This window comes from Triticum aestivum, chromosome 3B, assembly GCF_018294505.1.
Source record: "Triticum aestivum cultivar Chinese Spring chromosome 3B, IWGSC CS RefSeq v2.1, whole genome shotgun sequence".
NCBI classification, from domain to species: Eukaryota; Viridiplantae; Streptophyta; class Magnoliopsida; order Poales; family Poaceae; genus Triticum; species Triticum aestivum.
In genome coordinates this window covers 146,012,275-146,028,901 of record NC_057801.1, presented here as the reverse complement: position 1 = coordinate 146,028,901, position 16,627 = coordinate 146,012,275, and the positions used below count along the sequence as shown (strand labels likewise).

At 45.2% G+C, this 16,627-nt stretch overlaps 1 protein-coding gene across 1 annotated transcript; it reads left to right on the top strand.

Annotated features, from left to right (window-relative positions):
* The first annotated feature begins 14,674 nt into the window (after positions 1 to 14,674).
* LOC123065057 (uncharacterized) lies at positions 14,675 to 16,060 on the top strand. The gene is made up of 5 exons (XM_044488424.1): positions 14,675 to 14,809; positions 14,922 to 15,269; positions 15,355 to 15,611; positions 15,734 to 15,809; positions 15,924 to 16,060. The coding sequence occupies exons 2-4, from the start codon at positions 15,174 to 15,176 to the stop codon at positions 15,795 to 15,797; spliced, it is 417 nt and encodes a 138-aa protein (XP_044344359.1). The 5' UTR covers positions 14,675 to 14,809; positions 14,922 to 15,173; the 3' UTR covers positions 15,798 to 15,809; positions 15,924 to 16,060.
* The last annotated feature ends 567 nt before the right edge of the window (positions 16,061 to 16,627 follow it).

Sequence of the window (16,627 nt, the reverse complement as noted above, 5' to 3'; positions counted from 1 at the left end):
ACCGAGATGTTTAACATGTTCATCGCGGCCACTTCGGAGGACACAAAGATGTTGACCTTGACGATGGAGGAGTTGGGCGACGATGGAAGGATGATCGTGCAAGATGTTTGTGTTATGATGTTAAAGTGCATGGCGAGCTTAGGGCGAGCGAGAAGGACGTGAAGGAAGCGGCCAAGATGGAGGCGTATGGTGAGAAAGAGCTGGCGACAGAGTGAGCATGGAGGCTCAAATAGCCGATCCGACAGGGCAAACACCATTATTTGCACGGACTGGCGAACTGAGATACTATTTGGACGAACGTGTAAGAAGTATGAACAATGGCCTCTTTTTTAGTGACCGGGCGCTGTGTGATCGGACGCTATGCATTAGTTTCAAATTGACCTTATCTGGATGGATGTTCAGAAGATATGATTGGACGGCCGGCTCCTGCATCCATCTCCACGGACTAGTCCGGACTAGTGCATAGATGGATACCGTGTTTTAGGGGCCAGCGTTAGAGCTGCCCTAAGTTTATTTGATATTCAAAGAAGTGTGATGAAGATTTAAAAGGTAATATCATCGGGATAACTTCGTCACATGTTCAGTTTGATGCTAAAGCTTTAAAAATACGGTTATATGGTCATCTAACTTGACTCTAGCAATGCAGATACGGTCATATTACGTGTATGTGAACATATCCATATGTATGATCCCACTTGTCAGCGAGTGAGAGCATTGGGCGCGACATATTTTTACACAAAACAACCTCATTTTTTTTGGAAAAAGTCAACCATAGCGGCGAATTCTGACACAACAGCGCCTCATATTTTTTATTAACAGAAAAACCAGATCACAGTAGGTCATATATATGTGAAAATTAACACCAAAAGGGTACGGCAAGAGGAACTGAACCCACGAATAACTGTTCAAGGCTTCAAGCACAAGTCGGTCTAGCCACTCAGCAGACCCCTTAAACAGGTCCGAACAGACCTTTTAAAATCGTCCGACCCTTAACTTTTTTTAAGGGGCTCTGTAAACGCAAACCCAAAACCCTCATATCTACAATTTTGAAGGCAACTTTGTCAAAGCCCTGAATACCGGTCAACGTTGACGGTTGAGGAATCTCTGCTCCCGCCAACGTCATGAAGCTCGCCAGGCCGCAGCGCCCGTCCGCCCGCGTGGATGTGAGCAAGCTAGCTAGACGGCCGCGCTAGCTGAATCGATGCGAGCTAGCTAGCTAGCTACGCTCGCTCTAGCTAGCTGTGAATTCGATGCGAGCAAGCTAGCTAGTTGAGTCCGGACGCGCCGCCCTGGCCTCCGCCCGCGCGTCGTGGCCGTCCTGCGTCTTTCTCGTCCGGTCGTTCATCAGCCTCCGCTCTGGCCGTGTCTTCCTCGTCCGCACGTCGGTCGCCGGTTGATTTCAAATTGGCGTGAGAAGAGGAAGAGGAAGAGGTATATTCAAATAATATATTTTTTACGGGTTGATTATACGGTGTCTGAGTCTGACCTCGTCCGCGCCGACCTGCATATGCACTTTTCCGTGAACTGCAAAACACTTATGCGGATTGGGATTTTGCGGGGTCTGCTAGAGATGCTCTAACTCCCGGTGATATTACCTCAAGATTTAAATTAAGCTGGTGATATTACCTCAAGATTTAAATTAAGCTGCTCAAACGTCTTTATATCTGGAAAAGGAGCTAGTACATGTACATCCTTGCATTAACAAGTCGTATGTACTACCTTGCGCGCATACCCGCCGCCGTCCGTTTGACCGTAGCACGTACGTGTGTGGCCGGCATCGGCATGACCGCATGAGTCTCCCTCTCCCCGTTCCCGAGGGGCGTTTGGTTGGAGCGGGCGAGGCTTGACGGGTGACAATGGTGGGCGTTCTGAATCTCTGACGCCATGCGATCCGCAGGATCCCAACTGATGTCGAAATGGCACAACAGGCGGTTGATGATGCGTGCCGACCGACCACAGAGACGTTGTGGATCAGCAGTACCTGCCGTCCAGCTCTTGCCCTGCTGTTCTCTGTACTCCAAGATCAGTACGCGAAATGAACGTGACCAGGCGTTTTGTTCACGGGTAGAGGCGCTGGATCTCACAACATTCACAGCACACCGTGTCCGTGCGTTCGGATCGCGGCAGGGGCTGGAAAAACTTGGACTACAGCAAAGCTAGCTGACAGACCAGCGTCCGTCGTGTGTTCCCGCCGTCCACAGACGAGACCCCGGCATGCGGGACGAGAGTAGAGCCGTGCCCTGACGACGACCTGCGCGGCCTCCGCTCCCGCTACGAGACACTCCGGCGTTGTCTTCTTCTGTTCTTCAGTCCTCGTCCTTGGGAGAAAGCCAAGAAGACGACCCTGTGGATGAAACGCGGGCTTCCACGGAACCGCACGTACTCCCTACGACAGTAGGCTCCTGTATACCCATAGCTACAGCCGTTGGGTCGTGGTCGTTGGCTGGCTCGCCGAGTCGATCGTGTGCTGCAGGCCTGCAGCTGCAGCTGCACATAGACCGATCGATGGACGACCGTATCTTCTTGGCAGCAAATCATCTGAGGCTGACTCCCCGGTCGTCCCCGACCGGCCGCCGATACTGTCACTCGAGTCGTTGCCTAATTGCCTTGATCGACTCCGATACTGTTGCGCAATAGACAATATAGTTACGTGTACTGTTGCAGGTACTCTGGTTGGAGCATCGGGGTTAACTGCGAAAATTCAATGGCGTGCTCGTCCGCGCCTGCTCACGGTATCTTGGAGCGTTGTTTTGCGATGGGATCTGGGATAGTCGCCGTAGTCAAGGCGTATACGCAGGATAGTTAATGCTTACGGTTGGGACGGAGTCGTGACCGCTTGTTAGGTGATACGCAGGATTGTTAGAATTAATGGGCTAGGCCCATAGCAATTTCTGAAATCTCAAAGCTCATATGTAAAATGACAAGTGGTGGTGCTAAGTTTAGTCCCACCTTGGAAGTTGAAAAAGAGTTGGACCTCTTTATATAGTGGGTTCTCTCCACCACTCTAAGTGGTGTGTGAGAAGAGAAAGGGAAAACCACATGCGCGCGCTCGCTCGCCTGGCCTGGGCGAGGCGAAGCGAGGCGAGCGCAGCTTCCTTTTGCTGTTTTACTTTTATGTCTTGGCAGACAAGTTTTTGATTTCTTGTTCGGTAAGTATACGAATTAGAAACCGAGTCAGTTTGGGATTGTGGTCGCGACACAATACCGCCTCTGGTCCTAATATATATACAGCTACCGGCTGCGGCCACAGATACACCGAAAAACACCTAGGGTTTTGCCTCATCTCACAACTTGCGCCGCCATCGTAGTCTACTCCATCCCAAACGCCGACGTGCATCGGCGCGTGGGAGAGCAGGTCTCCGGAACCGTTCGTCTTTATGATCCTGCACCGGAAGAGGACGAATTAGGTTTTTTGGAAGCGCTGTGCGCGACTGCTCAAATTCGTCATCACGGGTCATCTTCCGTCCAAGTCGGGCGGTGCTCCTCATCGTCGTATTCATCGCCGTCAGCAGCAGATCATCGCCAACATCGTCATCAACACTGTCGCACCCATAATATCTAACGATCAGTACGTCCAACATCCTCTGTTCATGTCTGTTTCTACAGCTATTGTTATGTGTTTGCTGCTGTTATGCATGTCTTGCTGTTCTTCTAGTTTGCTAGATTATTGCATGCTAGTATCTCTTCTAGTCATGAATTATTTACTGGAATTAATCATGAACTTGCCTAATATTCTAACAATCCAAAAACCTAATTCTAGGCAATTTCCTGAGTTAACTATGGCTGGATTCGCTGATGCATTGAGGCCGGATAAGTTTACCGGTGTGCACTTTAAGAGGTGGCAGGTGAAGACCACGCTCTGGCTTACTGCTCTGAAAGTTTTCCACGCTAGTGTTGATGCTCCAGAGGGAATGACCGACGAAGATCGGAGAAAATTCCAGAAAGCCAATACTATGTTTGTGGGATGCATTCTGAGTGTTCTTGCTGACCGTCTATGTGATGTGTACATGCACATAAACGACGGAAAAATTCTGTGGGATGCACTGAATGCAAAATTCGGTGCAACAGATGCAGGCAGTGAACTGTACATCATGAAGAGTTTTCATGACTACAAGATGGTGAATAACTGTTCTGTGGTTGAACAAGCTCATGAGATACAGTGCATTGTGAAGGAACTTGAACTCCTTAAATGTGTTCTACCCGACAAATTCGTGGCTGGGTGCATGATTGCAAAGTTGCCTCCTTCATGGAGGAATTTCGCCACAACTCTGAAGCATAAGAGACAGGAGATATCAGTTGAAAATCTGATTGCATCTCTTGATGTTGAAGAAAAAGCTCGGGCTAAAGATACCACTGAAAAAGGAGGTGAGGTTCAGCCTACTGCTAACATGGTGCAGAGGTACCCACAGAACAAGAACAAAGGGAAGAACAAACCTGTTTTCAACAAGCCTACCAAGACTACTACCTTCAAGAAGAAGAAGTTCAACAAGGCTGAGCTAGAGTGCTACGCCTGTGGGAAGCCTGGACACTTTTCCAAGGAATGCCCTGAACATGCAGACCGCAGAGGGAAAACAAGCTCCAAGACTGTCAACATGGTGACCGCTAGCAATACTGATGGGTATGGTAATTTACCTATTGTGCTTTCAGTATTTCAATCATCTTCGTGGTGGATTGATTCGGGTGCTAACGTTCATGTGTGTGCTGACATCTCCCTGTTTACTTCTTATCAGGTCGCAAGGGATTCTTCCGTCCTAATGGGGAATGGGTCACATGCTTCTGTTCGTGGCATTGGCACGGTGGATCTGAAGTTTACTTCGGGAAAGATCGTGCAACTAAGGAACGTGCAGCATGTCCCTACTATGAACAAGAATCTAGTTAGCGGCTCCCTTCTATGTCGAGATGGATTTAAGGTAGTTTTAGAGTCCAATAAAGTAATCATGTCAAGATTTGGACAATTTATAGGAAAAGGCTATGAGTGCGGAGGCTTGTTCCGCTTTTCTCTTTCAGATTTTTGCAATAAGTCAATAAACCAAATTTGTGCTAGTGTTAATGATGATGCAAGTATTTGGCACTCTCGTTTATGTCATATTAATTTTGGTTTAATGTCTCGGCTATCCAGCATGAGTTTAATTCCGAACTTCACAGTTGCCAAAGGTTCTAAGTGCCATAGTTGTGTGCAATCTAAGCAACCTCGAAAGCCTCATAAGGCTGCCGAGGAGAGAAACTTGGCACCTCTAGAACTCATACATTCTGATCTTTGTGAGATGAATGGTGTGTTGACAAAAGGTGGAAAGAGATATTTCATGACTTTGATTGATGATGCGACTAGATTTTGCTATGTTTATTTGTTGCAAACTAAAGATGAAGCATTAGACTACTTTAAAATCTATAAAGCTGAAGTTGAAAATCAACTAGAGAGAAAGATCAAGCGTCTTAGGTCCGATCGTGGTGGAGAGTATTTTCCAAAAGTTTTTGATGAATTTTGTGAGGAACATGGTATTATTCATGAGAGTACGCCTCCCTATTCACCTCAATCAAATGGAGTGGCCGAGAGGAAAAACCGCACATTGACTGACTTGGTGAATTCCATGTTAGACACTGCTGGTTTATCTAAGGCATGGTGGGGGAGGCTCTATTGACTTCATGTCATGTCCTGAATAGAGTTCCCAACAATAATAAAGAGAAAACCCCTTATGAGGAGTGGGTTGGGAGAAAACCATCACTTTCTTATTTGCGCACTTGGGGATGTTTGGCAAAGGTCAATATTCCTATTCCTAAGAAATGCAAACTTGGACCAAAGACAGTGGATTGTGTCTTTCTAGGGTATGCTCAACGGAGCATTGCTTATAGGTTTTTAGTGGTAAAATCTGAAGTACCTGATATGCATGTTGATACTATAATGGAATCTCGTGATGCAACATTTTTTGAGAACATATTTCCTATGAAAGATATGCATAGCATTGCTAGATTTTCTTCTGAGATAATTCCTGAATCTAGTACAACTGATGAATATTTCGAACAATCACATGAGGAAGTCCTTGAGAAGGATAACAATGAAGTTCCTAGAAGGAACAAGAGACAAAGGATTGCAAAATCCTTTGGTGATGATTTCATTGTATACCTTGTGGACGACACACCCAAGACGATTGCAGAAGCATATGCATCTCCGGATGTAGACGATTGGAAAGAAGCTGTTCATAATGAGATGGACTCAATTCTTTCTAATGGAACTTGGGAACTAACTGATAGACCATATGGTTGTAAACCTGTGGGCTGTAAGTGGGTGTTCAAAAAGAAGCTAAAGCCTGATGATACTATTGATAAGTACAAGGCGCGGCTAGTGGCCAAGGGCTACACTCAGAAAGAAGGCGAAGATTACTTTGACACCTATTCACCCGTTGCTAGAATGACCACCATTCGAGTGTTACTTTCCTTGGCTGCCTCTTATGGTCTTATCATTCATCAAATGGATGTAAAGACAGCTTTTCTCAATGGAGAGTTGGAAGAGGAGATCTATATGGATCAGCCTGACGGGTTTGTGGTAAAGGGTGAAGAGAGAAAGGTGTGCAAGTTGTTAAAATCTTTGTATGGTCTGAAACAGGCACCTAAGCAATGGCATGAGAAGTTTGAAAGAACTCTGACTTCTGCAGGATTTGTCATTAACGAGGCTGATAGGTGTGTTTACTATCGCCATGGTGGGGGCAATAGTCTCATATTATGTTTGTCTGTGGACGACATACTGATCTTTGGTACAAACATTAATGCAATTAATGAGGTCAAGTCTTTTCTATCAAAAAGTTTTGACATGAAAGATCTGGGAGAAGCCGATGTAATTCTAAACATCAAACTTATTAAGGATGAGAGTGGGATTACATTAACGCAATCTCACTATGTTGAGAAGGTCTTGAACCGATTCGGTTTTATGGATAGCAAGCCTTCTCCAACACCTTATGATCCCAGCGTGACACTCAGAAAGAACAAGAAAGAAACGAGAGATCAATTAAGATACTCTCAAATTGTCGGTTCACTCATGTACTTAGCTAGCGCTACAAGACCAGCTATCTCTTTTGCTGTGAGCAAACTGAGTAGGTTCATGTCCAACCCGGGTGATGATCATTGGCATGCACTAGAAAGGGTCTTGCGCTATCTGAGAGGTACTATGAGTTACGGAATTACTTATTCAGGGCATCCTGCTGTGCTAGAAGGATATAGTGATTCAAAATGGATCTCCGATGTTGATGTACTTTACGCAACAAGTGGGTATGTATTTACTCATGGTGGTGGCGCAGTGTCATGGAGGTCTTGCAAGCAAACCATATTGACGAGGTCAACTATGGAAGCAGAATTAACTGCTTTGGACACAGCTACTGTTGAGGCAGAATGGCTGCGTGAGCTCTTGATGGACTTGCCGGTTGTTGAAAAACCTGTACCGGCTATTCTTATGAATTGTGATAACCAAACGGTTATCGCTAAAGTGAACAATTCTAAAGATAATGCAAAGTCATCAAGACACATGAAAAGACGTTTGAAGTCTGTCAGGAAGTTGAGAAACTCCGGAGTAATAACTGTTACGTATATACAAACAGACAAAAACCTGGCAGATCCCTTTACAAAGGGACAATCACGAAATGTGATAGATATTGCATCGAGGGAGATGGGTATGAGACCCATAGATGTTACACCATAGTAGTAACCCAACCTTTGTGATCGGAGATCCCGTGAATTAGGATCTGGGAAGAACAAGCTATTGGTTAACTGAGGAGAGTAATAACTTATGATCGTCTCCAAGTGAAGATGCAAAACTCTCAGAGCTGTAAGGCTCAGATCTGTAAGGCAGGTTGGCAACATGCCTTAATGTGGTTCTATTGGCTATAATTAGCAAAGATGCTGTCCTACAGAGCAGTCTTGAAAGAACACACCTATATGAGTTCTGACTGTAAACGTCGCAGTCTATGAGATTTGGCTGATCTCTAGTAAGCTCACGAAGAGACCAGGGAGTATGACGTATAAGCTCCAAACCGCGGGGTAGCCTACTGGCGGTCAGGTACTGGTTAAGACTTTGAGTGAAACCTGTTCACACAAAACTAGCAATTCAAGGCATAGTCCATTGTCAAGTTGTGAATGGATGTAGCTTAAAGTTCTAGGCAGAAGTTCGACTTAACAGTCTCTGCTGAAACACTGGTATATTAAACAAGTGGTGAGAGAAGGCAAATCTCTAAATGGGTATTTGAGATCTGGTGGGGGATTGTCAGAATTAATGCGCTAGGCCCATAGCAATTTCTGAAATCTCAAAGCCCATGTGTAAAATGGCAAGTGGTGGTGCTAAGTTTAGTCCCACCTTGGAAGTTGAAGAAGAGTTGGACCTCTTTATATAGTGGGTTCTCTCCACCACTCTAAGTGGTGTGTGAGAAGAGAAAGGGAAAACCACACGCGCGCGCTCGCTCGCCTCGCCTCGCCTGGCCTGGCCGGGGCGTGGCGTGGCGAGGCGAGGCGGCGCGTACATGCGACATGCGCGTGAATGGTCCGCCGAAATTCGGTCCGTCTCCTTGCAGGAGCGCAGCTTCCTTTTGCCGTTTTATTTTTATGTCTTGGCAGACATGTTTTTGATTTCTTGTCCGGTAAGTATACGAATTAGAAACCGAGTCGGTTTGAGATTGTGGTCGCGACACAATACCGCCTCTGGTCCTAATATATATACAGCTACCGGCTGCGGCCAGAGACACACCGAAAAACACCTAGGGTTTTGCCTCATCTCACAACTTGCACCGCCATCGTAGTCTACTCCATCCCAAACGTCGGCGTGCATCGGCGCGTGGGAGAGCAGGTCTCCGGAACCGTTCGTCTTTGCGATCCTGCACCGGGAGAGGACGAATTAGGTTTTTGGGAAGCGCTGTGCGCGACTGCTCAAATTCATCATCACGGGTCGTCTTCCGTCCAAGTCGGGCGGTGCTACTCATCGTCGTATTCATCGCCGTCAGCAGCAGATCGTCGCCAACATCGTCATCAACACTGTCGCACCCATAATAGCTAACGATCAGTACGTCCAACATCCTCTGCTCATGTCTGTTTCTACAGCTATTGTTACGTGTTTGCTGCTGTTATGCATGTCTTGCTGTTCTTCTAGTTTGCTAGATTATTGCATGCTAGTATCTCTTCTAGTCATGAATTATTTACTGGAATTAATCATGAACTTGCCTAATATTCCAACAATCCAAAAACCTAATTATAGGCAATTTCCTGAGTTAACTATGGCTGGATTCGCTGATGCACTGAGGCCGGATAAGTTTACCGGTGTGCACTTTAAGAGGTGGCAGGTGAAGACCACGCTCTGGCTTACTGCTCTGAAAGTTTTCCACGCTAGTGTTGGTGCTCCAGAGGGAATGACCGACGAAGATCGGAGAAAATTCCAGGAAGCCAATACTATGTTTGTGGGATGCATTCTGAGTGTTCTTGCTGACCGTCTGTGTGATGTGTACATGCACATAAACGACGGAAAAATTCTGTGGGATGCACTGAATGCAAAATTCGGTGCAACAGATGCAGGCAGTGAACTGTACATCATGGAGAGTTTTCATGACTACAAGATGGTGAATAACCGTTCTGTGGTTGAACAAGCTCATGAGATACAGTGCATTGTGAAGGAACTTGAACTCCTTAAATGTGTTCTACCCGACAAATTCGTGGTTGGGTGCATGATTGCAAAGTTGCCTCCTTCATGGAGGAATTTCGCCACAACTCTGAAGCATAAGAGACAGGAGATATCAGTTGAAAATCTAATTGCATCTCTTGATGTTGAAGAAACAGCTCGGGCTAAAGATACCACTGAAAAAGGAGGTGAGGTTCAGCCTACTGCTAACATGGTGCAGAGGTACCCACAGAACAAGAACAAAGGGAAGAACAAACCTGTTTTCAACAAGCCTACCAAGACTACTACCTTCAAGAAGAAGAAGTTCAACAAGGCTGAGCTAGAGTGCTACGCCTGTGGGAAGCCTGGACACTTTTCCAAGGAATGCCCTGAACGTGCAGACCGCAGAGGGAAAACAAGCTCCAAGACTGTCAACATGGTGACCGCTAGCAATACTGATGGGTATGGTAATTTACCTATTGTGCTTTCAGTATTTCAATCATCTTCGTGGTGGATTGATTCGGGTGCTAACGTTCATGTGTGTGCTGACATCTCCCTGTTTACTTCTTATCAGGTCGCAAGGGATTCTTCCGTCCTAATGGGGAATGGGTCACATGCTTCTGTTCGTGGCATTGGCACGGTGGATCTGAAGTTTACTTCGGGAAAGATCGTGCAACTAAGGAACGTGCAGCATGTCCCTACTATGAACAAGAATCTAGTTAGCGGCTCCCTTCTATGTCGGATGGATTTAAGGTAGTTTTAGAGTCCAATAAAGTAATCGTGTCAAGATTTGGACAATTTATAGGAAAAGGCTATGAGTGCGGAGGCTTGTTCCGCTTTTCTCTTTTAGATTTTTGCAATAAGTCAATAAACCAAATTTGTGCTAGTGTTAATGATGATACAAGTATTTGGCACTCTCGTTTATGTCATATTAATTTTGGTTTAATGTCTCGGCTATCCAGCATGAGTTTAATTCCGAACTTCACAGTTGCCAAAGGTTCTAAGTGCCATAGTTGTGTGCAATCTAAGCAACCTCGAAAGCCTCATAAGGCTGCCGAGGAGAGAAACGTGGCACCTCTAGAACTCATACATTCTGATCTTTGTGAGATGAATGGTGTGTTGACAAAAGGTGGAAAGAGATATTTCATGACTTTGATTGATGATGCGACTAGATTTTGCTATGTTTATTTGTTGCAAACTAAAGATGAAGCATTAGACTACTTTAAAATCTATAAAGCTGAAGTTGAAAATCAACTAGAGAGAAAGATCAAGCGTCTTAGGTCCGATCGTGGTGGAGAGTATTTTCCAAAAGTTTTTGATGAATTTTGTGAGGAACATGGTATTATTCATGAGAGGACGCCTCCCTATTCACCTCAATCAAATGGAGTGGCCGAGAGGAAAAACCGCACATTGACTGACCTGGTGAATGCCATGTTAGACACTGCTGGTTTATCTAAGGCATGGTGGGGGGAGGCTCTGTTGACTTCATGTCATGTACTGAATAGAGTTCCCAACAATAATAAAGAGAAAACCCCTTATGAGGAGTGGGTTGGGAGAAAACCATCACTTTCTTATTTGCGCACTTGGGGATGTTTGGCAAAGGTCAATATTCCTATTCCTAAGAAACGCAAACTTGGACCAAAGACAGTGGATTGTGTCTTTCTAGGGTATGCTCAATGGAGCATTGCTTATAGGTTTTTAGTGGTAAAATCTGAAGTACCTGATATGCATGTTGATACTATAATGGAATCTCGTGATGCAACATTTTTTGAGAACATATTTCCTATGAAAGATATGCATAGCATTGCTAGATTTTCTTCTGAGATAATTCCTGAATCTAGTACAACTGATGAATATTTCGAACAATCACATGAGGAAGTCCTTGAGAAGGATAACAATGAAGTTCCTAGAAGGAACAAGAGACAAAGGATTGCAAAATCCTTTGGTGATGATTTCATTGTATACCTTGTGGACGACACACCCAAGACAATTGCAGAAGCATATGCATCTCCGGATGTAGATGATTGGAAAGAAGCTGTTCATAGTGAGATGGACTCAATTCTTTCTAATGGGACTTGGGAACTAACTGATAGACCATATGGTTGTAAACCTGTGGGCTGTAAGTGGGTGCTCAAAAAGAAGCTAAAGCCTGATGGTACTATTGATAAGTACAAGGCGCGGCTAGTGGCCAAGGGCTACACTCAGAAAGAAGGCGAAGATTACTTTGACACCTATTCACCCGTTGCTAGAATGACCACCATTCGAGTGTTACTTTCCTTGGCTGCCTCTTATGGTCTTATCATTCATCAAATGGATGTAAAGACAACTTTTCTCAATGGAGAGTTGGAAGAGGAGATCTATATGGATCAGCCTGACGGGTTTGTGGTAAAGGGTGAAGAGAGAAAGGTGAGCAAGTTGTTAAAATCTTTGTATGGTCTGAAACAGGCACCTAAGCAATGGCATGAGAAGTTTGAAAGAACTTTGACTTCTGCAGGATTTGTCATTAACGAGGCTGATAGGTGTGTTTACTATCGCCATGGTGGGGGCAATAGTGTCATATTATGTTTGTATGTGGACGACATACTGATCTTTGGTACAAACATTAATGCAATTAATGAGGTCAAGTTTTTTCTATCAAAAAGTTTTGACATGAAAGATCTGGGAGAAGCCGATGTAATTCTAAACATCAAACTTATTAAGGATGAGAGTGGGATTACATTAACTCAATCTCACTATGTTGAGAAGGTCTTGAACCGATTCGGTTTTATGGATAGCAAGCCTTCTCCAACACCTTATGATCCCAGCGTGACACTCAGAAAGAACAAGAAAGAAACGAGAGATCAATTAAGATACTCTTAAATTGTCGGTTCACTCATGTACTTAGCTAGCGCTACAAGACCAGATATCTCTTTTGCTGTGAGCAAACTGAGTAGGTTCATGTCCAACCCGGGTGATGATCATTGGCATGCACTAGAAAGGGTCTTGCGCTATCTGAGAGGTACTATGAGTTACGGAATTACTTATTCAGGGCATCCTGCTGTGCTAGAAGGATATGGTGATTCAAATTGGATCTCCGATGTTGATGTACTTTACGCAACAAGTGGGTATGTATTTACTCATGGTGGTGGCGCAGTGTCATGGAGGTCTTGCAAGCAAACCATATTGACGAGGTCAACTATGGAAGCAGAATTAACTGCTTTGGACACAGCTACTGTTGAGGCAGAATGGCTGCGTGAGCTCTTGATGGACTTGCCGGTTGTTGAAAAACCTGTACCGGCTATTCTTATGAATTGTGATAACCAAACGGTTATCGCTAAAGTGAACAATTCTAAAGATAATGCAAAGTCATCAAGACACGTGAAAAGACGTTTGAAGTCTGTCAGGAAGTTGAGAAACTCCGGAGTAATAACTGTTACGTATATACAAACAGACAAAAACCTGGCAGATCCCTTTACAAAGGGACTATCACGAAATGTGATAGATATTGCATCGAGGGAGATGGGTATGAGACCCATAGATGTTACACCATAGTAGTAACCCAACCTTTGTGATCGGAGATCCCGTGAATTAGGATCTGGGAAGAACAAGCTATTGGTTAACTGAGGAGAGTAATAACTTATGATCGTCTCCAAGTGAAGATGCAAAACTCTCAGAGCTGTAAGGCTCAGATCTGTAAGGCAGGTCGGCAACATGCCTTAATGTGGTTCTATTGGCTATAATTAGCAAAGATGCTGTCCTACAGAGCAGTCTTGAAAGAACACACCTATACGAGTTCTGACTATAAACGTCGCAGTCTATGAGATTTGGGTGATCTCTAGTAAACTCACGAAGAGACCAGGGAGTATGACGTATAAGCTCCAAACCGCGGGGTAGCCTATTGGCGGTCAGGTACTGGTTAAGACTTTGAGTGAAACCTGTTCACACAAAACTAGCAATTCAAGGCATAGTCCATTGTCAAGTTGTGAATGGATGTAGCTTAAAGTTCTAGGCAGAAGTTCAACTTAACAGTCTCTGCTGAAACACTGGTATATTAAACAAGTGGTGAGAGAAGGCAAATCTCTAAATGGGTATTTGAGATCTGGTGGGGGATTGTTAGAATTAATGGGCTAGGCCCATAGCAATTTCTGAAATCTCAAAGCCCATGTGTAAAATGACAAGTGGTGGTGCTAAGTTTAGTCCCACCTTGGAAGTTGAAGAAGAGTTGGACCTCTTTATATAGTGGGTTCTCTCCACCACTCTAAGTGGTGTGTGAGAAGAGAAAGGGAAAACCACACGCGCTCGCTCGCCTCGCCTCGCCTGGCCTGGCCGGGCCAGGGCGTGGCGAGGCGAGGCGAGGCGTACATGCGACATGCGCGTGAATGGTCTGCCGAAATCCGGTCCGTCTCCTTGCAGGAGCGCAGCTTTCTTTTGCCGTTTTACTTTTATGTCTTGGCAGACAAGTTTTTGATTTCTTGTCCGGTAAGTATACGAATTAGAAACCGAGTCGGTTTGGGATTGTGGTCGCGACACAATACCGCCTCTGGTCCTAATATATATACAGCTACCGGCTGCGGCCACAGATACACCGAAAAACACCTAGGGTTTTGCCTCATCTCACAACTTGCGCCGCCATCGTAGTCTACTCCATCCCAAACGCCGACGTGCATCGGCGCGTGGGAGAGCAGGTCTCCGAAACCGTTCGTCTTTGTGATCCTGCACCGGGAGAGGACGAATTAGGTTTTTGGGAAGCGCTGTGCGCGACTACTCAAATTCGTCATCACGGGTCGTCTTCCGTCCAAGTCTGGCGGTGCTACTCATCGTCGTATTCATCGCCGTCAGCAGCAGATCGTCGCCAACATCGTCATCAACACTGTCGCACCCATAATAGCTAACGATCAGTACGTCCAACATCCTCTGTTCATGTCTGTTTCTACAGCTATTGTTACGTGTTTGCTGCTGTTATGCATGTCTTGCTGTTCTTCTAGTTTGCTAGATTATTGCATGCTAGTATCTCTTCTAGTCATGAATTATTTACTGGAATTAATCATGAACTTGCCTAATATTCCAACAAAACCCGAATCAAGGTGAGGATCCGCCGGCGCTGCCAATCGTCCCTGCCCGGACCGCGGCAGGAAGGTAGTCACGTACGTAGCTCGCCGCGGGCAGTACGCAGGCGAACGTTTCTACAAGTGCCGTAATTACAATGTAAGGGGGATTTGTTCGTTTTTGGGAGAGTTTTCTTTCTCGCAATCCCTTGTCGATTTGATTTGTTCATCATCTCACCCTCCTAGCATCTTTTTCTTTTAATCCACGGTAGCCATCGGCTGGTGGATGTGATTTCTACAGGTGGCAAGAAGCCTACGCCGACCACCTCGCCTGAGATCCACAGGCGCAAATCCAGGCGGCGCAGGCAAGTTAGTCAAGGGGGTCAAGGTCTGCAGGCGCCGCTCGGGTCGGAGGAGCAGCAGAACGTGGTGCCTGGGGGATCCCAGTTCGCTTCGTCCGCGAGCGGAGCTGCAGGATACATGGTCGCGGCGCCTCCAATGGCGGGTCGGCAGGGAAGCACGGCATGGATGCTCAGTCCATAAATCTGGTGATGTCAGTGGCTAAGTCTGTTCATATCCAACTTGCAAATGCAGTTCATGACATCACCGCATGCGAGAAGGTATGAGGTGTGTCTGTTCGTCTATGGTAGGTAGATTTTTTGTGTTCATGAGAGATTTGTTAGAAGGTTTCTTTGTTTGCTGCAGTCTTTTGTCCCTGTGATACTAGATCATGGGTGGGCTGCATACATGTGGGACATGCTGAGGAAGGAAATTCATGTCCTGGATCCATTGTGTGCACAAGTTGCTGGAGCTGAGCAACGTCATATGACCCATCAGGAGGCTGTTTCACAGATTCACACAGCATTATTCAGTTGTCTTAATGAGTTCTTCACGAAATGGCGTTGTTCAGCTGAGAAGTGGAAGCGCAAGTTCCCCAGAATAACACATGATGTTTTCACAAGGTAGAAGGGAATATCTAGTCGGCACGATTGTGATTTCCCTAAGCCTTATGGAAAAACAAGATATGCTTTTGTTTTTTGATGACCATGTGAAATGTTTTCCTTTTTCGCTTTTTTGTTTCCAGGGATGAGTCTGGAGTGTGTATGCTTCATGCAATCCGGCAGTACGACGGGAACAAGATGATGTGACCGCTGACAAGGGTACATATTTGTGTTTTTGTCCATTTGAGAATCCCACTTCATAAATCTGAAATCGATCGAAATTTTATGAGGTGATATTTTTCGTGATGCTTATGGCCACCTTTTCTTTTTTAATTATGCAGAAAAATCTGTCCACTTTTAGGAAAACAGTTGTTTCCGAGGTTTTTCGACAGCGCGATGAGCACGGGAATTGCGTGGCTGATGATGTGTTGCGGACTGCCCTCGAAGAATCGGAGGACTGAATGTTCAGTTACAGCATGATAAATGAACTGATCATGCCCTTTTTTTCAAGCAAAATGTTTGATGGTGTTTGTCTGGTATGAATTGTCTGTGGGCATGATCACATCTGGATACTTTTAAAAATAAAGTTATGTCCCTTTGCTTTGCCAATACAGCAGAATGTGACCAAGTACCAAGTTGTGGATTTTTCTAAAATGACTTTCCTAGATGGCAGTTTTTATTATGTATGAAGAACTTGTGCTTTTTAGGTGATTTTTCACTGGATAGAGTGATATAACCGTTTTTTGCAAAAATGAGTTGTGAATAATGTACATTTTGTGACTGCGGGTTTTTGATACTCTGTTTGGTAGTGGGATAAATATGCAAGTTTTTGTTTTGTTTAGGTTGTATGAGATTTTGAAAGTAGAAACGAGATTTTTTTTGTGTGTTCTTTGTTAGTCATTCTATTTTGTATGGGGAATGATAGAAAAACTCGGCAGGTGTTGGTGTTTGTGTGGTGGGAGAGGTGTGCATATGAGTTGACCAGACCACCGTTTGCGTGCCGGTCCGCAAACACCGGGTAAGCGGTGTGTAGCAGT

What these genes read in the sequence shown, in the direction of transcription:
- LOC123065057 (XM_044488424.1), top strand. Translation starts at nt 15,174, where the DNA reads ATGGATGCTCAGTCCATAAATCTGGTGATGTCAGTGGCTAAGTCTGTT. An exon ending in ACATCACCGCATGCGAGAAG is followed by an intron (nt 15,270 to 15,354) that starts GTATGAGGTGTG and finishes TGTTTGCTGCAG; the next exon opens with TCTTTTGTCCCTGTGATACT. An exon ending in ACACATGATGTTTTCACAAG is followed by an intron (nt 15,612 to 15,733) that starts GTAGAAGGGAAT and finishes TTTTGTTTCCAG; the next exon opens with GGATGAGTCTGGAGTGTGTA.